Source organism: Cucurbita pepo, chromosome 8, assembly GCF_057944985.1.
Source record: "Cucurbita pepo subsp. pepo isolate OVF chromosome 8, ASM5794498v1, whole genome shotgun sequence".
Lineage (NCBI taxonomy): Eukaryota > Viridiplantae > Streptophyta > Magnoliopsida > Cucurbitales > Cucurbitaceae > Cucurbita > Cucurbita pepo.
In genome coordinates this window covers 8,204,121-8,230,677 of record NC_141805.1, presented here as the reverse complement: position 1 = coordinate 8,230,677, position 26,557 = coordinate 8,204,121, and the positions used below count along the sequence as shown (strand labels likewise).

Genomic DNA, 26,557 nt, shown 5'->3' with positions numbered 1-26,557 from the left:
TTTTCGCTTGAATCAGATGGGGACGAGAATTCCGACGTCGCACTTTTTCCAGCGACTAAGCAAACTTTTTTTTTTAATATGTAACAAATTATATCTAGAAATAATATTCCCAATAATCCATTATCTTAACGAAAATAAATTTAAATTCGAAAGAAATTACATATACCAGTAGATGAATTTAAATTTGAAAATTTCAATGAATAAATTGAGGCTAAATAATTAACCCTATAAATATTACTTGCATGTTTCTATCCTTGTCATCCGATTTTATTTTTTAAATTTCACTAACTTCCTTTTCTCGTCCACACCTCTATAACCTAACTTGATTAAACGAGGTAAATAGGTGGTTCAGTAGCTAATTCAGTTACTCTTGTCAAAGAAGAAGAGAAAGATTAACGATCTTTCTGTCCTCACCTTGAACAGTAAAAGAGAAATACTCCTATCTATCTCCGGAACCTTCTTTCACTTCTTTTCTTGATCCTGAATCTCGCTCGGCCGGCTGGCTTTTTGATCTGATCCTTTCGAACACTCAACTTAAGGAAGGAAAGATGAAAAATTCAAATATTTTCTTAATAAACATGAAATCCAGAATAAAAAATGATAAATAAACAAATATAATTTTTGAAAACCAAATTGTTATTCAACAACATCTTAATTTTTAGCACTCCCACCTTGTTTTGTTATCTAATTTTTAAATATGTTTATTTTAAAAGCAAACAAGATTTTGAAAACTAAAATATATATATATATTTAGAAATTAGCGGAAAATTTAAATTTCTTTTTTAAAAAAATGAAATTCATTGAAAATAAATGACAAGAAAACAAGCAAGATTCATTTAAAAAAAAATGGAAATTGAGTATTAAATTAATATAATTTTCTAGTGAGCAAAATACAATCCAATCAATCTTATTATATCTTTAGATCTAAATATGAATCACTCAAAAAAAAAAAATTAGGATTCAAATTATTTTGTTGATCGAATATCTTAAGTCAAGAATACTTGATTGAGATCCAAGTCACTCTACAGACAAAATTAATCATGTCAAATTCGAATGATTTTAAACATGCAATCTAAACTATATAGAATTGCAAAGAAACCTTGCTCTTAGCTATAAAAGAAGCACAAATATTTTTTTTACATCTTTCAGTCTACTTTACAAAGATAATATACCTGACTTTGTATAGTCTCAAAATGAAAACTCTTCCCCAAGACATTTCAAGAATTATAATTTTCACACTTTATGACAATAATTAACCACAGTGTAAATGTAACTATATAAAAAATCTTAAAATACATTTGTATCATTTAAGAATAAACAAACAATCCAACATTAGTGAATATATTAATCAATTATCACATAAAATAACATATATATTAATTACCATTTTAGAAATCAACCAACCAATCATACGGTTTAAAAATTAAGACAATTATAAACGTCGCATTTTTAAGAAAATAATTGTAAATGCAACATTTATAGACACTTCAGAAAACCCATAATCAAAACTCACTCCTCACTTTTGTATCAATCACATAAATTCATCAGAAAAACGCTAATGCCATATACATTCAACCATAGCCACAGCCACTACCACTACCACTGATTCCATTCTCAAATCCATATGAACAAGACTTCTTCCTTTCAGAATATTCTCACTTTTAACAACTATTGATGTTCCATTTATAAACTCTCCCTCTAAGAAGAAAAGATATAGTTAAAATCACCTACATATAACTATGCACCTTGTTGAACTGTCAAGTAAATCAACCGATTTAACCTTCATACATACCTTACATTTCGGTCAGGTCATCGCTTCTGTCCTTTGTCCAACGAAGACGTGTCATGTAAGAAAAATATTAGCATCATCTGGCAGTGACACATACAGTCTGGGAAACTTAATCAAACCATAGAAATTAAGATTCGAAACTTTAAGACTAAGGATAATATTAAAACCAAAATATAAGAACTAAAATGGTAATTTAACCCATAATTTATGTAGTAAGAAAGATAACTTAATGTAATGATGTTTATGAAAAAAACGACAGCTCCTTTCACACTACCCTCGGAATCTCGATGAGAATTACCACATAAAATGTAGTGTTGGAAAGAGATAAAAAAAAACCCTCAATAGCTATTAAGGATGAACATACAATTATAAGAGAACATGACCTTGAACAGATGTGTGATATATTGCTGCAGGAAATATCCATCCTTTCATGTTACATATCAGACACAGACCAAAGATATGCTTCCCTTTCCGTAGCTTGTTTCTCATTCATCTTTTTGAACATTTGCTTCTCGAATCCTAGAAGGAAGAGCAATTAAACAACATAAGAACATTGCTGCAAGATCAGAACACAGACTCAACAATTGTGTTTGTTGTTTTTCAAGCACATTTAACAACAAATGAAGGACCAAACTGAAACAAAACATACATGCAATGGCATTTCACGTTGCAGTCAAATTTCTTAAAGATGTTGATTCAGTGAGTGATTTTGAAACAATAAAAAAGTAGAGTAAAATTTGAAACTTTCAAAAGTCTAAGAACAAGAATTATAATTTAACCATTCTATTCTTTCAGATACTAAGCAAGAGTAATGAACTTACCGTTGCTACGATCGACTCCATCCCAATGCCTTCCTGGTCTTATACCATATCGATTAGGTGCTGCATCCAATCCTCTTTTTAGCCAGCTGTGCGGTGGAATGTCCTGAGGAATAATGAACCCTGATTCCTTCATCTTCTCGCTGTCTCCTAGATCAGGAAGAGCCATTTCGGATTGCTTTTTCTGCAAGATGTGCAATGCAAAAGGTCAAACCAAATATCAATTCTTAAACTTCAACTCATTTTAGGATTTCAATTAATTACCTTCACCAAATGTGCCATAGGATCACCCCATCTCAGTCTCTCTCTCAACATTGAGTCGAGCTCTGCATCATTCCTGAAAATAATTTGGCAGTCATTAAAGGGCCTTCTAGTCTTCGTAAAAGTACAACAAAATTTAAACTTCGATTCAACTTTCAATAATGCCCAGACATTAGGACATCTCTGACAATAATGGATCTTAAAAAAAAGGGAATAGAAGGTAAGACAATAAAGATTTTAAAATTGGAGAGTAGCCAATCATAACCCATTCAGCTTGTAGCTAATAGAAGCATAGGGATAATACCTAAATCTTGCATTGTTCCAATTTTATCATATGTACTCAAAGGAGCACGGATAAAAATAAATTCGAGAGTACTCAGCTTACCTTGACCGTGCAAACGGTCTATCCTTCTCAAGTTCTAATTCCATTTGTTCAGCTTCTGCTTCTCGTTTTTGAGCCAAGCCCTTGCCCCATTCCAATTTTATCTCCTGAGAAGGAAGAACATCATCACAAGCAGCGACAATGAGATTTGATAAAAGCATAGGTTCGGATAAGAACTTTATCCTTAGAAGGATGAAGCTAAAATGAAATTTGACCAAACAACAATGTATTATAATAACTATTCAAATTACCTTTGGCTTTTCTTCTATTTTCCCTCGCGATTTTAAGAATTCCTCTTTTGAAATGCGATCCCCTGTAATTTTTTAAGCGTGAGGTAGATCATATCACATAATGCAAAATTTTCTACATGATACAGAAAGGTGAGATTTCAATTGCCCAACCTTTAATCTTGTCACGATAGATTGGCTCCGCATTACTACTTGCTGAAGGATTCATCTCCTTAAACCTAGAAGAACAAAAATGGTTATTTCACAATTCGTAAATCCATATACCCACACAACACATAAGGACGTATCACCATACTTCTCTAAGAAAAATGAAATAGTCTAAATTTAAATACAAAAAAATAAAAATCATAGATCTCATGAAAACCAATATCATTGAAACAGAACACAATGCAGCTGTGTTGTATTCAACCAACAGGCTTGATTAAATTCCTTGAACTTAGCCAAAAGTCATGCTTCTGGTGTGCTTCATCAAATTCTTCTATGCAATCACTATAGTAATGTAATTAATTTTAGTTAAAAGGCACCTTTCTGGGAATGTTTTAGAGTCTTCACACTTCACCTAAGTTGTATTTGTAAGTTCTCATAATTGGAAAATGATGTTTTTGATGACTACCCTACTAAATAACAGCAGTAGTTTTCAGTGTTGTACCTCGCAAACATAGAAGGGTTTGTTGATCCTAAATTTCACAAAGTGAACAATAAAATAAATACTGAGAGGTCACTAGGCTGAATGGCTTTAAAGAACAAGTTTCTCTGATCATTGCAACAGGCACTTAATAAGAGTTTGAAGCCAGGGTCAACAGCAAACCATAGTCTCTCCATCATGAAACATAAATAGACATGGGACCGACTTATAGGACTTCATAGAGGGAATGGACAAGCACCACAAAAAAGTGATCCAAATTCCAAAACATGTTCATCCTTTAAAAATTTTAACTTTTGGGCATTTGTATGTTGTGGTCATAGGCGTCCTATATCATTCACAACTAACCATCCAGTTTTCTTATCAAAATTGCAGAGTAATTAGGATGGATGAATATTTCATAGTCAGAACTCAGAGGTGACTATTTAAACCAGAATATTTTAAGAGAAAATGATGTATAATTCCTGCCATTGTTACCTCGTCCAATCCTCTTTATTAGTTTTAGACATTTCTTCCCCAAACTCTTGCTGAGTAAGCAAACCAGTCTTGCGCGGCTGTTTAAAGGAGACTGAAACAGGCGGCACTTTATGCTTTTTCCGTTGTGGAGAAAGATCTGGTTGTAATTCTTGTGACGCATCAGTAACAACATGTTGTGAATTATTCTCTGTCAGTAATCGATCCCCCCTCACATCTATCCTTTGTTTCCTTGGAGGTGAAAGATCCGATCCACGTGATACATAAGCATCCTCGGCATAGTTTGAAGTTCTGCGTCGAGGAGGAGAAAGGTCAGATAACCCTGCAGCCTTGTGGTTGACCCCTAAACTTGATTTAGATGCCTGCCTATCAACTCTACGAGGGGGTGACATATCAGATTGTGGAGAAAATGGTTGTGTAGGTTTTCCATCAGGTTCAGGTGATGGAGTATGGTACCGCTTCCTTCGCTGTCGTGGAGGTGATAGATCAATATCTTCTTGTGCACGATCCAAATGTCCTGAGTTAGCTCCTTGTAACTGTGTGCCTCTATAAACATTCTGCTTACGTGGTGGAGATGAGTCAGAACTTGGATAAGTAGAGCTTGTGGGCTTTTCATCATGTTCAAGTGAGATAGGATGTTTCCTCTGCCTCCTCCGTGGAGGTGAAATATCTTCAGCTTCTTCACCAGGAGGCTTCAACTCATGGGATGGAGAAGGTGTATCATTTCGAGCTCTTGTTCTACGTGGTGGAGATATATCAGAGCTCACAACGTTAGAATTTTCAGGGTTTGGAGGGAGTGAAACCCAACCACTTCCATCTTCACTTATGGAATTATATGGGCGCTTGGCTTTTACCTCTTCAAGTCTCCTCATTCGCTTAACCTCAATATCTTCATCAACTTGGGGTTCCTCATCTGCATTACAGGTGAACAAGGATGTAAAAATGACAGCCAAGATTTCCCTAGAATAAAATATACAGATTCATAAATCACACTAATACTTCACCAGTCGAATTATGAGCACTATCCTCTTCAATAACTATTTGTTTCTGCCAGACAGGATCTTCATCCACGACTAGAACACCTAAAGCATTTGGTTTGGTTGCTGTTGCTGCCCTCTTTTTTTTCTTCTTCTTTTTCTTGTCCTCATCAGTGTTAGTTTCGTAGCGCTTAAGATATTCCTTGAGAGACTTCAATTTTTCAGACATCGTTCAATCTATACAACATTGCACATGATAATCAATCAAGTCCAAGTATATGATACCAAAATAAATAAAGCACTTAAGAGTCCATATGCTTCAAAAAGAATATATTTATACAAAAAGATATCACAGGGACGATATGTCAAAGTAGTATAAAATTATATTTTGTGAATGACTGAGCTTCCATTGATTTAAAAGAGAAAAAAAAAAAAAAAAAAAAGCCCACAAAAGATGGAGACAACTTAAAGGAAGGACCTCCAATTCAACCAAAGAAGACTCAACAGATAGTTACAAAACAGCTTAACCACTTAAGCCGACAAAGAAAGACACACTAAATCTAACAAGAGCTCAAACATCACTTGAAGACCCCTCAAGCCCTCTAAAGACTTTGGTATTCCTCTCCCTCCAGAAACAAAATAGAGCACACCCGTACCTGCTAAAACAAACCATACTTCTCATGAAAATGAGGATGTAGAAGGAAGTCCTCGATCTTCTCTCTACAACTCCTATATCTAGCAATGGTGAAGCTAAACTCCTCAAAAAAAATAACTCCAAACACTATGGGCAAGATCACAGCTTAGAGGATATCATCAAGATCCCAACTTCCCGCCTACAAAATATGCAACAAGGTCCGCAAATTAGGTCACTTCCTTGAAACCCAGCCAAGATGTTAACCCCTTCTGTGGAAAACCTGACACACAAAACACTTAATCTTGTTTGAAATTTTCACCTTCCAGAACGAGACAAAGACGCCACTTGAGGGAGAGGGATTGACCAAGTAAAGAAAGAAAGAAAGATTTACGAAGGATGCCTTCCAATGAACAAGGACTCAAAAGACGAACATCAGTATCCCAAGACTATGAAAAAAACTCCCCAGTCAATGAGAGAAGGTCAATAACATTCAACAATTCCCTAATAGACAGCATGGCGGAACCCCAAAACTGGCGAAGGAAAAGGTCATAGAGTTAGGGCAACACATCTACCACTGAATGGTTTCTCATTGAAGATAAATGAAACAAACGAGGGAAATGAGATTAGAGGATTCTACCCAGCCCTTTAGCCAAAAATGTCTCTGCCATCCCCCATTGGAAACTAGACAAATTGATTAAAAAATAAAAAATAAAAAACAGAAGCCCCTCACCATACCTTTCCAAGGGGATTTGGAAAGTGCCTTTAGCCCGACCTCCAATCCACTTAGAGGGGGTGACTCTTGTTTTCTCACAACAACCTTATGCCAAAAGGTGTTAGACTCAAGAAGGAAACGCCAAAACCATTTAACCAGGAATGCACTGTGTTATTGTAACGGCCAGATATTGACCTCTTTGAGCTTTCCCTTATGGGCTTTGCCTCAAGGTTTTTAAAACGCATCTGCTAGGGAGAGGTTTCCACACTCTTATAAAGGGTGTTTCGTTCTCCTCCCCAACCGATGTGGGGTATCACAGTTATGGGAACTTAAACTTCCTATTTCCAAAGCCTCCTCATCTACTGGCTTTGTCACCATCTCCCAGTTGACTAAATGCAACCCTCAACCCTTCTCAATTCCTCCCCAAATAAAACCCCTCATAAGCTATTCCAAGGACTTCAATTTTCAATTTTCAAAACAACAGAAAATTATTCTCTTCTCCCAACTATAATCTACAAATGTACTAATATAAATAGGGTTAAAGTTATTCCGTCAATCAATCAAGCTATGAACTAAAAGAGAATTGGAGGACTGATTCATGTGCAAATCCCAAAAGCCAAACACAAACCAGCTCCAAATTTGCCGCAAGACTGTTATAATTTTCGTTGCCATTCGGATATTTAATTAAAAACATTCTTTCATTAGACAAGTTCTAATTTCTATTTTTCAAGTGAAAAGAAAGACAGATGGAGATTGGGAGAATACCTGTAACAACAAGAAAGTAGAAAACCAGGGCAAAAACCCTAGGAGGGAGGCAGCAAGGCGGCACGAGAAGGCTGAAAGATGACGGCGCCGGCACACTGAGCTGCTGAAACGGAAGAGACGCCGCGACGACGAAGAAGTGGCGTGGATCACAGATGGAAGGATTCTCAGTTTCTTGTACGGGGTAAATATGCGTACCATTCTTTTAAGAAAGGATTCCCCAATTTAAATCTTATATCGTTTATTGTTAATTTTTCAATTTTTATCTTATTGAATTTAAATTTTTATCCATCTATTTATTTGAGATTTATTAAGAAAAATAAAATTAAAAAGAGTCGGATTCTTATTATAATTTATATTTTATTATTGTAAATCTATTTTTTTTTTTTAATTAAAAATGTCAGATAATTAGATGTGGTTAGTTAATTTATTTTTGTTAGAAAAAATTATTAAAATAAATTTAACCAATTTAGTTTTCATTTATTAAAAATTGGAATACTAATAATCTGCCTTAAATTTTAGGAGTAGTTTATTTAGCCATCCATTTTATTCATTGTCTTCCAATAAATTAATTTAATAAAATCACGTAAACTTTTACTCGATTAATTATAAATATTACATTTTAAAAATCAAATATAATTACTTTATTTCACTTATTCTAACACAAAATATATTTATTTTAATTTATTGTCAATTTTTTCTTTTTATAAATTATTTAAAAATGATTGATAGATAATAAAAATAATTATTTATAAAAAAAAAATGACGAAAACCAAACCACAAATAATGGAAGAGACCTCACTTGTCCTAAGTTTGAAACTTAAGCAGTGGAGCCCCACCCTCTTATTGGATCGAGAGAAACTTAATTTATCGTTTGATTATAAACAAATTGTTCATTAAATAATCAATTTAACTTAAAGTGTAAAATATAATTACTTTGATCCACCTGAGATTACTAATAACTCGTGAATAATTGATTTGCCTATAATGATTCTATTCGTGAACCTAAGTTATCCTAAATGCATCAGAATTCAACTATAGATTTGTAATGAAGTGACCTATAGGTAATGAATTGAAAATTAATAAATTAAAACAATTTAATTAATTAATTTTGTATCATTTAAGTTTATAATTTGTAGGTCCATAAGATTCACTCTGTAACTCATTAAAATATAGCATCGATTTAAGAAACAACGTCAATTTAAGAAAAAAAATGAAATGTTGAAACAAATATTTAATATTTGAATATTAATGAGAAAAATATTTATACGAAAGGGAGAAAAGTAAATTTAAATGGAAATAGTGAAACTAATATTTAATATATTAAAATATTAAATATAAAAAATATTATATTTATACATTAAAAATTAAAATAATTAACATATATACTACACGTATTGAATATTAAAATAATTAACATAATCCGTAGGTTCGATACGCATGAAAGTGATGTAGATGAGACTATGTGTATGAAACTGATGCATATCCAAATTTTTATAGGAAAAATAATTTATACCCGAGACCAATCACGATTAGGTTCTACCATAATCATACTACGTATGTAAGCATTTCCTAATCACAGTGAATCACCTACAGACTATTTTTAATACTCAATCTTTTCTACTCACCGAGTAAAAAATATTATTTTATTTTATTCTCAACGACTTTTTATGCCAAGAATTAAAATAGAATAGATGAAGTTTAAAGAATAAATAAAATCAAACAATTCTAACATAAATTAACAACTCTTAGTAGTTTTTTGTACGGTAAGTTACACACTGACCTTTGCTATTAGAATCCAAACAAGGAATAAAACGTGATATTCGAGTAAACGAGAGGTACATGAATTAACAAAGACCTATCCGAATGAAAGCAAACTTGAGATTAAGATGACTAAAAAAAACTTTTTAAAAAAATGACAATTAATATCTGTACGAATAAAGCACACCTTTTGTTTTTTGTGACTCGATCATATAAACTTCAAAGTTAAACGTATGTTGAGTGACCTTCTAGAAATTTTTCTAAAATGCATGTGAGTGAAGATAAAACATGCTACTCGTGATGGTTTGTGTGGATAGTTTTCACTCTTAAATACGAGAAATAAGTAAGGTCGCCACCTTGTAAGAGATGCCGGAAAATTTAAACTATAAATAGCAAATTTATATATATTTTGTTACATAATCAATTATTAGTCATCCTCATGATTTATTTGACAATAAGCATTGGGCATCTTTATGACGTAATAAATGAAATGGCTATCAATGGTCCCTTGGAAAACAACTCTTTGTGTCGGCTAACTGTTTTTTCATTCGTTCATTTATTAGTAATAACTAGATATTACACAACCATGTCAAATAATAATAAATAAATAAATAAATAAATAAATAAATAATAATAATTTAATACCATTTAGCGGGTATACTAGGACGTTGCAAAAAGAGAGTTATCTGATTAGACATTATATCACTGACATCGACCATAAAAGTTAAATATCTTAATCTTTCATAATAATATTAAAGGTAAGGTTGAATTAGATTGTAACCCTATTTTCGAATTTGACGGGATGATCCGACAAAATAATAATAATAATAATAATAATAATAAAAAATCCATCTCGACCCAAATTTTATAGTTTTGATTACAGGAGTTTTTGAATTTATAAATTATTAAATAAAGAAATGATATTATTAATCCCAATGGAAAACATTCCATTAAGAAATCCACTAGAAAACAAAAATGAATAAATAAGACTAATTCAAAATTAAACAGTTGATGAAATGAAAAGCATCCAATTGAAACTAATAACCTGAATTTTAATTTTTCAGTTCTCGTTGATCGATCGGATCTGTACCATAAATTCACATTTCCCGATTCCTATTAAAATCCTCAATTTCTTCGCAGCAGTGAAGTTGTTTACCCATTTTAATGCATCGCTCTCATCCATCCTACAATCCCACTGTCCAGGATAAATTTTCTCTCTCTCTCTTGCTCACTGGGGCAAATCGGATTGCTCGCCGGAGCATCGTCGGAGATCGCCGAGGTACCCTTTTGACGGTATTGTCATTTTGTTTTTCGAGTTCATTGATCTATTAGATCTTAGCTACTGCTTTCTCTTCCGTTGATTCTTCCCGATTCAACCGTTATAGCAATTTGTTTTTATTCATTTTGATGATCTTTGGTTCATTGTGTTTGAATCTGCTTAGCCATTGTATTGTGATGAATGTGATGAATCTTTCCCTTGTACTGAAGTTGGTAGGAGAAAGCAGGCGACCAGAGCTGTCGGTTTTGTACGGTTGAACAAAATATTGTTCGATCTGATTTTTATTTTAAGCTGGTTTGAGTTTTTCTGAATCTTTTCTTGGAGAATGTTGAATTTTCTTCATCTTCTTGTGAATAGACATGCATTGCTTGTAGAAATAAGAATGAATCAATGATAGTTATGGTCGGTAACTTCATTGATGGCTATCAGTTTTTGTGGATGGTGGCATTCTGTTTATGTGTTGTAGTTTCGTTATGATTATTGAATTATGATCTGGTAAGTATAAGTTGTTATAACCTTTAAATGCATACTGAAGTGAAAGTTATACGTTTGATGTTGATTCCCTTGATTTCTTTTGGCCATATGTTAACATTGATGCAAATCATCGTTAATTGCTTGATCATGGCGTCTACTTCAAGTCCATGCTACTAAGAGTTAGATATATATCGTTGCAGATTTGAAAGATTTGTGACATTTAGATAATGGGGTCGAAGAGTAATTTGCCGGTGAACCGAAACCGGTGCTCAATATCTCTATTTGGTGTGATTGGTTTGTGTCTTTTCTTTTACATTTTGGGAACATGGCAGAGAAGTGGATTTGGGAAAGGAGATAGCATAGCAATGGAGATTACCAGGCTATCAAATTGCAACACTGTTAAAGAATTAGACTTTGAGGCTCATCACAGAATCGAACTTACCGAATCCTCTGAGCCGAAAAAAAAGGTGTTCAAACCATGCGACATAAAGTACACAGATTATACACCTTGCCAAGAACAAGACCGAGCTATGAGTTTCCCAAGAGAGAATATGATATACAGGGAAAGGCATTGTCCTCCAGTAAATGAAAAGTTGCACTGTCTTATTCCAGCTCCCAAAGGTTATATGCCTCCATTTCCCTGGCCCAAGGGCCGTGATTATGTTCATTATGCCAATGTTCCATATAAGAGCCTGACAGTTGAGAAGGCAAATCAGCATTGGGTGGAATTTCAGGGCAATGTATTCAGATTTCCTGGTGGTGGGACAATGTTTCCTCAAGGAGCGGATGCATATATTGATGAACTATCATCAGTTATTCCAATTGCAGATGGTTCCATTAGAACAGCTCTGGATACTGGTTGTGGGGTATGTTTTTAACAAAAACTATTGAACTATCTTTCTTGTCTAATGATTTTTTATAGTGTTCTGTACCATTACATTTTTAATCTTCAACCAGCTGCTGAACTGATTTTAAGATTCTAGTTCATGAACATTCTTGTTGTCGCCATAATTACACCAAATTTGACACAGGTTGCTAGTTGGGGTGCGTATTTGTTCAGCAGAAATGTATTAGCTATGTCGTTTGCACCAAGGGACAATCACGAAGCACAAATACAGTTTGCACTGGAACGTGGTGTACCTGCTATTATTGGCGTGTTGGGTAGTATACGCCTTCCATATCCATCTAGAGCCTTTGATATGGCTCAGTGTTCGCGATGCCTTATACCATGGACTTCAAATGGTTAGTATTTGGAGCGATTAAACTCCACTATATCTTGTTTAACTTTTTTATGTGGCTTCCAATTCGTTTCTCTAATTTCTTGAATAAGAATTCAAACTTATCTAAGATAAGCTAGAAGCAATTAAAAAAAAGTCAATAGTGAAACGGTATCAATACAAGTTTTATAAAAATTCTGTTAATACTCTCTAGCCAAAGAACCTAGCTGGTAGCTATTATAGGTTTTATGCATAAAACCCTCTGTTTTTCGTTTAAAAAGTTTATCTCAGCTCGTTAGAAGTTGGCTTGAAGAGTTTTGAGCCTCATTTGATTGACGCTAAAACCTTATAAATAGTCTCTATGGTTTGATAAAACTCTCGTAAATAGTCTCTATTGTAGGGATTATTTATGAGGGCTTTAATGAACTAGATGGACTAGTTATAATATTTAAAATCATAGGGACTAAATTTGAAAATGAACCATTATATTACTATTCTAATTTCAAAGGTCCTGATATGCATCAACTTTTGATTTTACATTGATCTGAGTATCAATCCATCTCTAAGCTATTAACTTGTGCATACAGATGGTATCTATCTTATGGAAGTTGACAGAGTCCTGAGACCTGGTGGCTATTGGATCCTATCTGGCCCTCCAATCAACTGGAAGACCTATTACCAGACATGGAAACGCACTAAGGAGGATCTAAATTCAGAGCAGAAGAAAATCGAAGAGCTAGCCGAGAAGCTCTGCTGGGAGAAAAAATACGAGAAGGGAGATATTGCCATCTGGAGAAAAAAGGAAAATGACAAGTACTGCAATAGGAAGAATACTGTAAAAATGTGTGAACCAAATGATTCTGAAGATGTCTGGTGAGTTTGTGTTCAAAACTCTCTCTGATGTTATGCATATCGTTTGATATATGTTTCTGCTACAGCCTTAAGAAAATACTTCATACATTGCTTTAGTACTCATTTGCCATTGCCATGCTCTGTTCTTTTGCTTTCAAAGGAAGCCGTATAGCATTGTATTTTGGTTGTCTCGGTACCGTTTGATAACCATTTGATTTTTTGGTTTTGTTTTGTGATCAGAAACGATCGATTTGATTGGAGTTGGACAATATTCTACTCAATTTAACATTGTATTCTTATTTCAAATAGGAGAGAGATACAAGATTTAAAGGCAATGCTTGAGTTTGTATACTTTTTCTAATTATGACCCTCATCACTCTCCTCCTAATTCACAGGTACCAGAAAATGGATACATGCATCACCCCTTTTCCTGAGGTAAGTAGTGATGAAGAAGTAGCGGGAGGGAAATTGGAAAAGTTTCCTGCCCGGCTCTTTGCTGTTCCTCCCCGAATATCCAATGGTTTGATTCCAGACGTCACAGCTGAATCTTTTGAAGAGGACAACAAAATTTGGAGAAAGCATGTTGATGTTTACAAGAGGGTAAATAACTTGATTGGCAGCCCAAGGTACAGGAATATAATGGACATGAATGCAAACCTCGGTGGATTTGCAGCTGCAGTTCACTCGAAAAATTCTTGGGTGATGAATGTTGTACCCACAATTTCCAAGAACACTCTTGGAGCCATTTACGAGAGAGGTCTGGTTGGCATGTATCATGATTGGTACGTTCCTCTGTCACTTTCCTTTTCCAGTTAAAGCCATTTTATTGAGTAATCTTTCTAAAACAACTCTATGACTAAATTGTATTCATAGATAGTTCAAAGAAATCACAACATAGCTTTAAGTGGAATTACACTCGACTGATTGAGTAACTTGGTTGCCTGCTTTTGAGGCCTTCTGTCTTGGAAAAAACCGTGGCTCACTGGCATTGATTTTGATATAAGAAGATAAGATAGTTGCAGTTCCTGATCCATATGCGTGCATTTTGTCTAGGTGTGAGGGCTTTTCTACGTACCCGAGGACGTACGACTTTATTCATGGGAGTGACGTATTCGACCTGTACGAAAACACGTAAGTACTTTAATCTTCTTCATCTATAATCATAGTTTGAGTGTAGTCGTTGATCAAGTATCTAATATTAACTAACAACAAAGGAAGCCTCCCACTGAAGTGAACATCTTTGTCATGTCAATCTAAACATATTTCAAAAGGTTACTTTTGTGCTCAAGTCTCAACATGAAACAAACCCATTAGACGTTTAAAGTTCTTCCTTCTTATATCTGTTGCTTGACAAGAAATGCCTTAAAAAGGTATCTTAGGGGGCATCATGTTTGTTCTCTTCCCCACTCCCAAGCCACTTGTACCAATAAGATTTAGCTTTTAGGATCAACCACAATAATCAAAACTGTTTTGAGTATAATATGTTGAGGATTATTGGGAGTGAGTCCCACATTAGTTAATTTAGTGGAAGATCATAGATTTATAAGTGAGGAATACTATCTCCATTGGTATGAGGCCTTTTGGGGAAGCCCAAAGCAAAGCCACGAGAGCTTATGCTCAAAGTGAACAATACCATACCATTGTGAAGAGTCGTGATTCCTAACATAATATTCATTTGGTTCTTCAATTTCAAAATGTCGCTCTCTTAGTTTTGCCTCTTAGATTGCAAAACATTACATTTTCGCGGTGGGTTTTGAGTTTAGTTTCGATTTGATCTTTAAGCTTGTAATAGCTCCATATAACAACCATTACATTACATCTCTGAAATGATAAATAGGTGCAATATCGAAGACATACTTCTAGAGATGGACCGTATATTGAGACCAGAGGGAATCGTCATCCTCCGAGACGGAGTCGACGTCCTGAATAAGGTAAAAATAATAGCTGCAGGCATGAGATGGGACGTGAAATTGATGGATGACGAGGACGGTCCTCTTGTGCCTAAGAAGATAATGGTTGCTGTTAAACAGTACTGGGTTGTAAGCAGCAGCCCACAGAAGAACAACAACAGCACATCCAGTGATGAATAGATGGGATCCGATTAGAGAGCTAAGAAATGCTAGAATTTTAGCAGCCTCTCAAAAGGAAGTTTTTGTTCCTTTTTTAAAAAAATTTATTCACTTGTAAGCTAAGCTATAATATAGTGTTATTGGTAAAATAGAAAGAACTTGTATAATGCTTTATAATCTCAGTTCCCCAAGTAATTGGGTAATGATTGCTGAAGATGCATATTCATTATTCATAATTTATTACCAAAACAGTTCAATTTATCACATTTACTTCTTATTATCCAAAATTGAATTTTGTGTCCAATGTTAATGATTTTTTAGATACAAAAATCGAAAGTTCAAGAACTTATCGGACGTCTTTCAAAATTTAGGGATCTATTTAAAAGAAAAAAAAATGGAGTTTTAGCATACTCGAAGAACCTAATTTCATACAAATATAAAAGTTTAAAGATTAAACTTTAATTAAACTTTCCAAGCCCCAACGTTCCTCCGCAGTACAGAATCATCTCCAAAAATCTCATCATCTCCAAAAATCTCGGTTAGAGCAGGCATATGCCAAATGTGAATACCACTGGAAGCTACTGGCAAAACACCTGGATGAAATTTTAGACGACTAGAGTTGTTTGATTTTAGATTGAATTAATTATTTTTTATGTATTGTAAGGCTATAGATATCATCATTTTTTCTTAGGAGTGTTGTAATGACCCTTTTTCGAGAATCTTAAGCCACAGGCTACTAACTAACGCTCTATGTGGGAGGAGTCAAAATCACGACATGAATCTATCTCGATCTTATAGGCCTAGGACTCACATAGACTCGACTGCTCAGCTCATATTTGATCTATAAAAGAAATGCAGCATGAATAAGTATAAAAAATAATCAATAAATAGTTTACTCGTAGATTCATAAATCATTCTTAAATCTTATGCCAAATAATTCATCTTATATGGTTCATAAGTTTTATTACATGTATTTAAGTAATAGGTTTTGAGAAGCTAGCAACTAGGCTTTATCAGCTCAATCGAACTCATGTAAGATTCTAAATTTTCAAGGCTCGTTATTCCTCGTTATATAACTCATGGAAACCTATCGAGTCCTTATAATCTAGTTCTTTTGAAACTCTATCACTTTTCATGATCTACCCCTTGAAGATCCTAATTTCTTATGGTCAAACCCCTCCCAAAACTCATTTCCTCCCCCATGATCGATCTCCTCCGAGCGATTTTCATCATTTAACTCCTTTGAATTCATCTATCTTATTAAGGCTTTTGGAGGCAGGGATGTAACAATCCTACTTTTTCTTTTAAAAATAAGATCATTACTACATACCTATCATAATATTTCAAACATATACAAAATTATTTTAAAATATTTTATTTTTAAAGAGGCCTTGAACTTAAATAATCATAAAAAAATTACATCCATGAAGAAAACACAAAACAAAATAAGATTTAACCATCCCAACAATCGCTTACAATGTAATTTAAAATCTATGAGACATATCCTAGTTGGTTCCGGCTGTCTTGACCAAAAATTATAGACTTGTAATTAATAATTAGGGTTTTAGATACAATTAGTTATATTTACTATTTTGATATGGAATTGGTCTCACGAAAACTCTGATACCAAATGATATGGAATTAGCCCACGGGCTATGATACCAAATGACAGAGAATCACTACAAGGTGAGTAAGATTCGAATTACTTTGTTGATCGAATATCTCAAGGTAAGAACACTTGTTACAAGCAAGATTGATCCTGTCGTACTTGAATGATTCTATATACAACTTAAGCTACATTGAATTGCAAAAAAAAAAAAAAAAAAAAAAAAAAAAAAAAAACTTAGTCATTGACCACAAGAAGGGACCAATGCTTGTTTTACTGTATTTTCAAAGTCTATCTTAGAAAGATAACATACATGGCATTATATAGCCTCAAAATGAAAACTCTCAACTGTCCATGAGACTTTTTTGGAGTTGTAATTTTCATACTTTATGACCATAATTAACCACTCTCTTCACTTTATGGTCATAATTAGCCACTACGTAAATAAGAAACACCAACTCTAAATTATGATCCACCTAAAATTTATAGCAATGAAACTTCGTTCTTCTTTGTGACACGAATTGAAATATCTTTTGATAATTTCAACAACATTTTCTTCACATCTCTGTTAAAGTATATTGTAGGATTGATGTCTCTTGGTTCATATCATTATCATATTGGAAAATATCTCAAAAGGCATATATAAAGACACTACGTACTACGTAAAGATTTGAAAATCAACTCAACTTTTCTTCTAAAAAAGACGGATTTGAGTGCCGAGAATTATTGCCTTTTCACTTCACCATTAATATATATATATATATATATATATATATATATATATATATATATATATATATGTTCCTAACAATTATTCATTCCATGGAAGAAAAATAGTTGCTATCAAAACTTTATTATTATCCTAAAAGGAACAGCATAGGCACCAAAAATTCAGTCATTTTATATTTAATTCACAAAGACTCCCAAATGATGGTCCTATCAGAAAAAGACACATCACCTTTTCCATCTCATCTTCTCTGAAAAAATCTAATGAAATTCAATTATTACATCCTCCTTTTTCTGCTATCCTCACAGCCACAACTCTAACCGTGGTGTCAAACTCACCAACGTGGCACCATGCCTCACACCATCCCCCACGTGACCCTGCCCTTGTCACCTATGGTTTTGGGCTCCACTTCTCTTTTATCTTCTTAATCAGATGGTCCAAGTCAGCCAGACAGTGGAACAACCCGCCACCCAATGACATTTCTTGTTCTTCAGTGACCAAACTCTGTCAGTGGAGTAGTTTAGAGCCGTTGATGTGACAAGGGGTGGTCGAGATTTGTTGTCTTGAGAGCTCTGATAGTACACTTTCTGTTGAAGGTGGCTTTAGCCCCAAAGGCAATGGCAACCATGGCTTGCTTATTGCTTCTTTCACTACTTTGTCAATTTCCTCATCAGCCTGTATCAGCAGAAACAAAAATTTTAGTCCTTAAAATACTCGAATGCAATCCAAGACATGTCTCAATCAAACGAGTTTCGGTTCTCGTCTCGTCGGTTTGGTCGGCCTTTTACCATTTCAAGTCTCAAACAAACCTTCTTTTTCTTAGTGTTGGCTTTTCCAGTTCCGAAAATTTGGACTTGTATACCACATGTTTCAAAAGCATGCCATTCTAGGGGTAGCATGTAACTTGAAACGAACAAATCAATAATGTGTCGTTTTTCTTGGTTGGGAATGAGAATGAAGCAGTGGAAACCTCTCCCTAATAGACGTGTTTTAAAAGCCTTGAGGGGAAGCCCAAAAGGGAAAGTCTAAAGACGACAGTATTTGCTAGTTAGTAGACTTAGGCCAAACCTATAACATAAGATAAACTATCCCACCTATTAAAGATAGGCTTCAACCTTTTGTTCTAATGCCCGCTCGGTCAATGACGTGAAACACCATTAACGCATTACAGATCAATTTCAACCAACAAAACTTAAAAAGATAGTGCAGAGCGATGAAGAAGATCAATGTTGTATTACCAGTTGAAGATCAACAGGACTCGGTGCAATGCCGTAGCTTTTATCGTGCACATCGACATATTCGAATCTCGAAATATGCTGCTGATTCCAGGAAGTATGGAGAAAGAAGAGGTTATTAGATAAATCTAAGAATCAATAGGAACATGTCTGTTGGAAATGCAAATAAAGGTATACCCACGTGAGGATTTGAAGAGAAAGGGCTATGAGGAGGTGGTGGTGTCACAGGGCATCCCCACGCCTCACCATGCACCTAAAAGCAATGATCACTTGTTTAGAACTTAAGAACTACTAAAAGTCCTATAAATCATGTGTGCTAGTTTGTTATAGTAAGAATGTTACCCCGAGATACGACTTCCACGGCCAAGTGTCTGGCGGTCGCCATGGCGGATAACCGGGAGGAGGCGCCCACATTTGAACACCAGGGGAGGGACAAGCCATATGACCCCACGATCCGATGGGGGCGACTGGCATTACATGATTTGAGTGATAGGGAGGAGGGTAGGCCATCACATGTCTCTGTGGATGTGGATAGTAGTTCTTCCTCATTGGATCCTTTGAACTCGACCAGCTACCATCTTCTTCTTTTGGCAAGACGTGTCGCTTATGCATCCGATACTTCTGCTTGATACTTCGAGCCGTAAAGATACTCGTCTTTGCACAAACCATGTCTAAAATGATAGCTTACACAACTATAAAGAAAGCAAGTTTGATACCAACCTGAAGATGGCTAGCTACATTATGCCTTGTCAGGCCTTCAACTTTCATCAGCTCTAGAATTCGAGAAGGAATTGCTTGATTCACTCCGAGTTGTTCCACTGCCTGTACGAACTTTCGATGCAGTTCGGGCGTCCAGTCTACCTGATCCCGTGACGAACAACATGAATGCAGAATCCAAGGAGATTCAAACTCAATTCAAATTCAAGTTCAAGGATATTCTTACCTTCAGCTTCTTCCCACTTACTTTCGTCCTACACGGATTACCAAGACCGCATGCTTTGCTCTTGTTTTTTTCGGAACTGCTAATGTTGTCTCTATCGTGTAACTCGTGATCGACATTACTCGCAGCCCCACAGCCATCAGTAGAGTTCTCTTCCTCTTTAATAACTTCCTTGTCAGATAACTGAGAGTTCTCCACTTGAGCAGTACAAGTAGTTTCGACAGATTTAGACTCCTCCCCGTCTTGCTCGCCGCACTCTTTCTCGAGCAAACAGTTCATTTGATCCACCAATCTCATTCCATGCTTTTGCTGAGGAGTTGAAGGAGCTGGATACTTGTCACTTCCTTCTGGTAGTATTAGTAGTTCATGATCATCGACATTGTCCCCGCTCGATATTTCCAACTCATGTGGAACTTGATTCTCGTTCTCCTTGTTTTCCAATTCAAGATGCAATATGGAGGCAACAGATTCTTTGATAGGCTTTAAAGAACTCGGGACGGCGCTCCCGCCTGCATTGAATGCCTGCTTAGGATTAACAGATCAGAAAAAATTGAAGCTTAAAGCATGTGTGGAAATTTGTTGGCACAATCTAACAGACCTTATGAACAACATGCTGCCAAATGTTCCTCAGTTTGTCCTCAGACACCGGTTTCTGAAGGAACTCGATCGCACCAAGCTGAAAACACGCCATCACAAACTCTTGATCTCAAGTTTAAACTCAAACAAAAATCCAGAATCGTTTAAATTTCGAGTAGTATTACCGCTATGCACTTCATCATCGTGCTGAGGCAATGGATATTCGAAATCACTGGTCGAAACGAAACTCTCACATTAGAAACCACGAAACTTAGATATTAAGTTCTGTATGAACTTGAGAATGAGTAACAAACATAAAACTACCATGAACTAGTTTAGTACAATAAAATAACAAGACAAGGTCTCATGAACATACTAATAGTAGGCAAGTCCTTAACAGCTTCAAGAAATTTAAACGTCCCATCGTGATCACTCGCCGTTACCTGTAACCAACGCAACATCACGCCGTTGAAGAACTAACCAAGATGGTCCATCTAATGGGATAAGAGATACCATTTAACATCTTCTAACGAATCAAGAACAAATTTGTGGTATTTCAATCAGTCATCAACCATTACCTCGACAATGGCGACATGAAACATTTCGGGTTCGCTCGAAATGGCTAACAATGCATCGTTCTCATTGCAGTAAGTCACAACTGCCATGAAAATGTCAAAGGTTTCAGATATATGCATTTTATGTGAAGAACAAGGATAGGACTCACCAACATACTCCATTTCCTCAAGCTTTGTTTTTATCTCAGCAGCAGAATTGCTGTCTCCATCAAGGAGGAGAACTCTAAGCCCCTTTGGAAAATCTTTCCACCCATGTAAATCACTAGCCGTGCAAACCATAGCTCGTTGTGCATCGTTCTCACGTAGCCGAAACGTGTCGTAGATCGCCCCTTTTCAGCTCCAAATAAGCTCCTTCAACCTTTACATAACCCAACATAGGTTCAAATGATACTGTTCTCTGCAAGCAGAGATCATCACCAATCCAAACAAGTAACAAACGTTTATCACCAAAAGATTCCCAATAGATCTGGCAGGGAAAAACATATCAAAAGGGTATGCAGGGAACTATGAGGATCATGTTTATAAAGATCATCTGCCATTGAAATGAGTTTCAAGCTAAACAAAGAAACATCAGAACAGCAAGAAAAAACATGAGAAGTTAAAGCTAAAGAAACATGTCTGGTTGACTAATCGATCTAAACTTTTGACTCATCAATAACTGAGAGAAACAAAATGTGAGCCGGAGATCATAGATTGAAACCATTGATTTTCACAGATTGAAAGCATTTTCCATAAGGGTGGAGTAAGATCTCCAGAAAACTAAGAAGAACAAGCAAGAAATTCATCAAATAAACAGAAAAAAGAAGAGAAAAGCCAAAAAAAGGGGTTGATGGTATTAAACAAAGGGGGAAAAAGAAGAGCTAAACATTAAAATCCCACCTCTTCCATGCAGACAACAAGAACAAAAACCCCACAAAAACTAAGAAAAGAACAGAAAAGACTTCATTTCACCACAAAAATGAGGTTTTGAAACAACATTAAAGCAGAGAAGCCTCAACTTTCACTACCTTTTGAGAGATAAGCAATGGCTCTGGTGCTTCGAAACAGAGCCCTTCTTCTTCTTCACAACCTCAACCAGAGAGAGACAGAGAGCTAGCGGGTGCAGAAGCTTTTGTGTCAATGAACACAACCCCAGCTGCCATATAACGTCAATATTGCTTTCACTATTGAAAGGTCAATATTGCTTTCTTCAGTCACTACCAAAATTTCTTGCCCTTTTAACGAAACCCCAATACACCAAAAACAAACCCCAAAAACCACTTACTTTCTTCCCTTTCAAAGATCAAACATTTGTCCGTTCCAAGGGAGTCCACATTCCCAAATTTAGGAACAATCATAGTTTATAAATACATCTCTATTACTACAAAGCTTTTTTGAAGTTTAAATTAAAGACATGAGAGCTTATACTCAAAATAGACGATATTGTACCATTAAAATCCCTTTTATCGTAGATTCTCCGCAAACCCAGATGAGAAAATCAACCCCAACAATTTATTTATAGATTTAGCGTTAGTTTAGAATGAAATGGGGACTTGATTGTTTGGCCAAAGACAGTAAAAAGTTTGAAACTTTTGGTGTCTCATGGTGATGCCTATTCCCATAGGGCCGCCCAAGCTTCATGATGTGACGAATAATTATGCTTATGATTTTGAAATTTGAACTCATTTTGGTAAAAAGGAATTATTTCTGTATTTGGTTCTCAATTTCTTTTTTTTTTTTTTTCAAATCATCATGTCTTCTTTGTTTATACATACAAAATAAAATAATCCCACGTGGAAATGACTATATAATGATTATTATAATTATTCCAAACTATTTATATTCTTTTATTTTTTCAATATTCTTAGAAAAATCCCTAGAAATTGATTTCTTATGTTTTAGTTTAATTGGGATTTTGTTTTTATTTTAAAAAGAATTTTATTTAATGGATGAAGGGTATTTTGGTCAATTCGTGCTTGAGAAGTTAAACAAGTTTAAGTAGGTAGTTAGTTTAGTTGTATTTTGGAGTATAAAAGGTAAGTTATCAGGTGTGTGAAGATCCATCTTCTTACGATACACCTGCACTATTAATATGGGGCAACTACCACAGTGTGCCCATCTTAAAGGAAATTAAAAAAAAAAAATCAATTTATTTTGAATGTGTGATAATTATAATATATAAAATGTATAATATTAATTTAAATTATGGATTGATAAATAAATTATTTACTGAAAAAAAATTAAATTATCTAATTCTAGATGACGATTTTGTACGGATAATAAAAAATATTTAATTTGAGAAATTTGCCATAAATTTAAACATTCATATATATTGTAAATATGAAAAAAAAACGGTTCATAATTGGTGGAACCTAATTTTCATGATTGTTCGTTAGGTTTTACTTTCTTTTTTTAGTGATATGCAAAGTACTTTTGTACACATGATTCACGCATGCATATATGAACCCACTAGACGGTATTGTTAATGTACATTCTAGGCCTATTTACGGGCTAGTGCCCGCTCATGCTTCTAAAAACTAACAAAAAGGAAAATTAGCAAAAATAATATTGTGGTGTATGCACCCATGCATATCACGTTCATGAAGCAATCCATGATCACATGTAGAATGTCCATTTACCCCCATGGGGTCGGGGGCGTGAAGACTCACCCCAAATGGTATAAGGAATCTTCATCTAAACATAAAATGAGAGAGGAAGTGAAGAGAGATTTCTCTCCATCACATAAACCGTCGGAGAGATTTTATGAAATTTAGTGTATCTTATAAATATATAATTGTAGGAACATGGAATACAATCTCTCTCTGATCATCATTATTATTTTTATTTTTATTACAAATTATAATAAAACGGATCTTCATCTTTTGTGAGATTTCCGGATTGAAAGATACTTATGTTGAAGCCTCATATATTATATTTAGTAAAGCTATATATAGTAAAGCTATACATGGTAAAGCTATATCCGGTAAAGCTATATATGGTAAATAGCTATATATAGTAGATAGCTAAATCTGGTAAAGCTATATATAGTAAACTATACCATATGGTCTTATAGAGCTTTGAAAATGTAATTTTCTATTATTGTGTACTCTCTTGTACATACTTAAATCATCAATACAAAATCCTTTTAGCCAGTTCTCCTTCAACTTTTCTCTATTCCATTCTTTGTGTTCATCTAGATCGAGCGTGTGCGTTGTTGTGCGATCCTAACAACTGGTATCGATCCTAACAACTGGTATCAATCCTAACAACTGGTATCAATCCTAACAACTGGTATCAATCCTAACAACTGGTATCAGAGCTAACGACTGATATCGATCCTAACAAGATAAATAAGAAATTTTTTGGGATGAGAAAAAAAAAAGAGGGGGGGGGGGGGGCAAGGTGGGGATGAAGAAGATTTCTCTGTCCCCGTGCCCGCTCCATGGACATCACTAATCATATGACATACACCATACATGAGGTCATGGTTCAATAGGATAATACACATAATGTTTTCATACTTATCGTCACATAAATTCCTTACAAAACATAGAGACGTATTCATGGTATTTCATGCATGTTTATCATACATGATACATCATAATGCCTCACAAGATATGAATATGATCATATCAATATTGCCATAATCAAATATAAAAGAAACTATATGCACCACATCAATCATTCATATATTAGAATAAGTAATAACATGAAAATATGGTCATAGGATACATGTTATTCATGTGTCAAACAATTTCATCGTGTTTATGATGTTTATATATATATATATATTTTAAAAATATCTATGGTATAATAAAATTTTTAGTTTTGTCCCTTCTTCAATTTTTGGGTTTAGTTAAAGAAAGTAAAATATTATCTTGTTTCTTTTATTTAGCTCAATAACAATAAAATAATTTATATTTAAAAAACATATGTTATAATATATTTTAAGAAAGTTTTAATAGAGATTAAATTATTTTGAAAAGTTAAAATTGTGGGACGATTAGATTTATCTGTGACGTTTCGGGACAGTGCCTTGAATCCCTACGAGTAGAGGATTATCAAATTCGCTATTCACCATCCGCCCTAATTCTAAATCAACCATAGACTAGCTTTACACTACGAAAATACTGCTTAGAAAGTTCGAGGGAAGAATCCAGAACCCGAACTACAACCGAATAACAACTCGTACTTAAGCATACACGTTGAGAGCCGAACTCAAAGCAATCAATTTGGACGTTATGTAGTTGTTTTTGCAAGATCTTAATTTTAGTTGGTAGAGTGGATCAAACATTTGTTCACCTGAGTCACTTCGTGTCTTATGATTTAAAACTTGTTTCCGCTTACACAAACTAACTCCATTTTTGTCGGAGGAATTTCTTTAAATAATCTAATTTTAAAATTTGAAAATGAAAATGAAAATAAGAATATAGATATTAAAAAAATATTTTAAATTTTTAAGAATAAAAAAAAAATTGGGAGAGGAAATTTAATGTGAAAGAAAATAAGACAGAAAAGTAATTGGAGCGGAAGGATGCGTCACGTCATGGGTGAGGTTAAGATACATGTAGCTTTACTCTCACGTGATACTCACGTGCTTTTTCTGACTTTTTTTCCCCTTTTTTCTTCCCATTATTATTATTATTATTATTTCACCACTCTGGCGTGAATTTAAATATTAAATATTCATTTATCATTTCTCATTTTATCCAGTTTATATATATATATATATTTTTTTTCTATGCATGTTATATATATATATTTGGTTATTTTATTAATAATTTATCATAATTATATAATATTTATAAGAGAATCTCCTTTAAAATAATTTACGTATTTAATTTTTGAAAGATAATGTGTATAATTAATTCTTTCATTTATTTATTATTAAAAGCCCATATAATTTTTTTTAAATAATTTATTTGAGGGTTAAGATATGTATATGCCCTAAAGTATATATATGTGAAATTAAGCATCGAAATATAGTTTTCGAAAGCAACTATCGAGTAATTAGTAATTTCGGCTAAGGTCAACCAAGTAAGTGAACTTACTGATGGAGTTAGATGATTGATGTATGACGGTGCATGCCCTATGGCTTCTACATGTACCATGTTATTATGCTATGCTTATGTACTTTTACAATGTCAAGACTTATGTATGTGATATCCGTTATGATGTGTTATGAATGAAATGGAATGATATGTATGCCATGTCATGTCTTACCATGTGAAATTATGTGATGGATTATATGATGATTGTCATGTATACATCAAACATATATGTAATACGTCGTGGATGAAAAGAGAAAGGAAATGATGTTAATGTCATGTTAGGAATGTAAATCATGGGGACCTCATGCATGTATGTATGTCATATGCATCGGGATACTTCCTCGTGTTATGTTAATACGAACATGTATTTCTTTTTCTATGGCGTTTGGTGACATGTAATACGTTAAGCCCGACCATGCAAGGCTCATAGGATACGTATACGAGCCTGTGTGTGTAGGTTCATATGCGCGTACATGGGTCGTGTGTGAAGAAGTACCACACATCCAACCCTTTCCA

General features: G+C 34.5%; 3 protein-coding genes across 12 annotated transcripts; 1 reads left to right on the top strand and 2 right to left on the bottom strand.

Moving 5' to 3' along the window:
* Positions 1-1,963: 1,963 nt before the first annotated feature.
* LOC111784703 (uncharacterized) lies at positions 1,964-7,910 on the bottom strand. 3 transcript variants are annotated; one of them, XM_087126504.1, is made up of 10 exons: positions 7,704-7,910; positions 6,249-6,506; positions 5,620-5,829; positions 4,619-5,528; positions 3,652-3,716; positions 3,502-3,563; positions 3,254-3,357; positions 2,872-2,944; positions 2,611-2,791; positions 1,964-2,308 (listed from the first exon to the last, which is right to left on the bottom strand). In XM_087126504.1, the coding sequence occupies exons 3-10, from the start codon at positions 5,819-5,821 to the stop codon at positions 2,223-2,225; spliced, it is 1,683 nt and encodes a 560-aa protein (XP_086982630.1). In that variant the 5' UTR covers positions 5,822-5,829; positions 6,249-6,506; positions 7,704-7,910; the 3' UTR covers positions 1,964-2,222. The 3 variants fall into 3 exon arrangements, with proteins under 3 accessions (XP_086982630.1, XP_086982631.1, XP_023521089.2); XM_087126505.1 differs by having other exon boundaries at positions 6,249-6,425; XM_023665321.2 differs by lacking the exon at positions 6,249-6,506.
* Positions 7,911-10,494: 2,584 nt separating this feature from the next.
* On the top strand, positions 10,495-15,616 carry LOC111784704 (putative methyltransferase PMT14). 4 transcript variants are annotated; one of them, XM_023665322.2, is made up of 7 exons: positions 10,495-10,754; positions 11,547-12,080; positions 12,246-12,456; positions 13,019-13,304; positions 13,679-14,065; positions 14,337-14,414; positions 15,121-15,616. In XM_023665322.2, exons 1-7 carry the CDS (start codon positions 10,626-10,628, stop codon positions 15,371-15,373), a joined length of 1,878 nt encoding a protein of 625 aa, XP_023521090.2. In that variant the 5' UTR covers positions 10,495-10,625; the 3' UTR covers positions 15,374-15,616. The 4 variants fall into 4 exon arrangements, with proteins under 4 accessions (XP_023521090.2, XP_023521091.2, XP_086982572.1 ...); XM_023665323.2 differs by having other exon boundaries at positions 10,580-10,740; positions 11,415-12,080; XM_087126446.1 differs by having other exon boundaries at positions 10,602-10,740.
* A 2,165-nt stretch (positions 15,617-17,781) lies between these two features.
* Positions 17,782-22,305, bottom strand: LOC111784701 (two-component response regulator-like APRR2). 5 transcript variants are annotated; one of them, XM_023665316.2, is made up of 12 exons: positions 22,019-22,301; positions 21,161-21,408; positions 21,015-21,094; positions 20,813-20,879; positions 20,622-20,668; positions 20,459-20,536; positions 19,864-20,382; positions 19,641-19,781; positions 19,263-19,541; positions 19,102-19,173; positions 18,924-19,004; positions 17,782-18,360 (listed from the first exon to the last, which is right to left on the bottom strand). In XM_023665316.2, the coding sequence occupies exons 2-12, from the start codon at positions 21,288-21,290 to the stop codon at positions 18,193-18,195; spliced, it is 1,662 nt and encodes a 553-aa protein (XP_023521084.2). In that variant the 5' UTR covers positions 21,291-21,408; positions 22,019-22,301; the 3' UTR covers positions 17,782-18,192. The 5 variants fall into 5 exon arrangements, with proteins under 5 accessions (XP_023521084.2, XP_086982640.1, XP_086982638.1 ...); XM_087126514.1 differs by having other exon boundaries at positions 21,015-21,477; positions 22,019-22,305; XM_087126512.1 differs by having other exon boundaries at positions 21,015-21,408; positions 22,019-22,305.
* Positions 22,306-26,557: the final 4,252 nt, after the last annotated feature.

Bases quoted from the DNA above. Each gene is read 5' to 3' on its own strand.
- LOC111784704 (XM_023665322.2), top strand. From the start codon at position 10,626: ATGCATCGCTCTCATCCATCCTACAATCCCACTGTCCAGGATAAATTT. The intron at 12,081-12,245 runs GTATGTTTTTAA...AATTTGACACAG, and splicing joins CTCTGGATACTGGTTGTGGG to GTTGCTAGTTGGGGTGCGTA. The intron at 12,457-13,018 runs GTTAGTATTTGG...TTGTGCATACAG, and splicing joins TATACCATGGACTTCAAATG to ATGGTATCTATCTTATGGAA.
- LOC111784701 (XM_087126514.1), bottom strand. From the start codon at position 21,290: ATGGTTTGCACGGCTAGTGATTTACATGGGTGGAAAGATTTTCCAAAG. The intron at 20,537-20,621 runs GTAATACTACTC...GCGTGTTTTCAG, and splicing joins CGATGATGAAGTGCATAGCG to CTTGGTGCGATCGAGTTCCT. The intron at 19,005-19,101 runs GTGGGTATACCT...TCCTGGAATCAG, and splicing joins CTTTCTCTTCAAATCCTCAC to CAGCATATTTCGAGATTCGA.
- LOC111784703 (XM_087126504.1), bottom strand. From the start codon at position 5,821: ATGTCTGAAAAATTGAAGTCTCTCAAGGAATATCTTAAGCGCTACGAA. The intron at 3,717-4,618 runs GTAACAATGGCA...TTGTTCTTCTAG, and splicing joins AATAAAGAGGATTGGACGAG to GTTTAAGGAGATGAATCCTT. The intron at 3,358-3,501 runs GTAATTTGAATA...CTTCCTTCTCAG, and splicing joins AAATAGAAGAAAAGCCAAAG to GAGATAAAATTGGAATGGGG.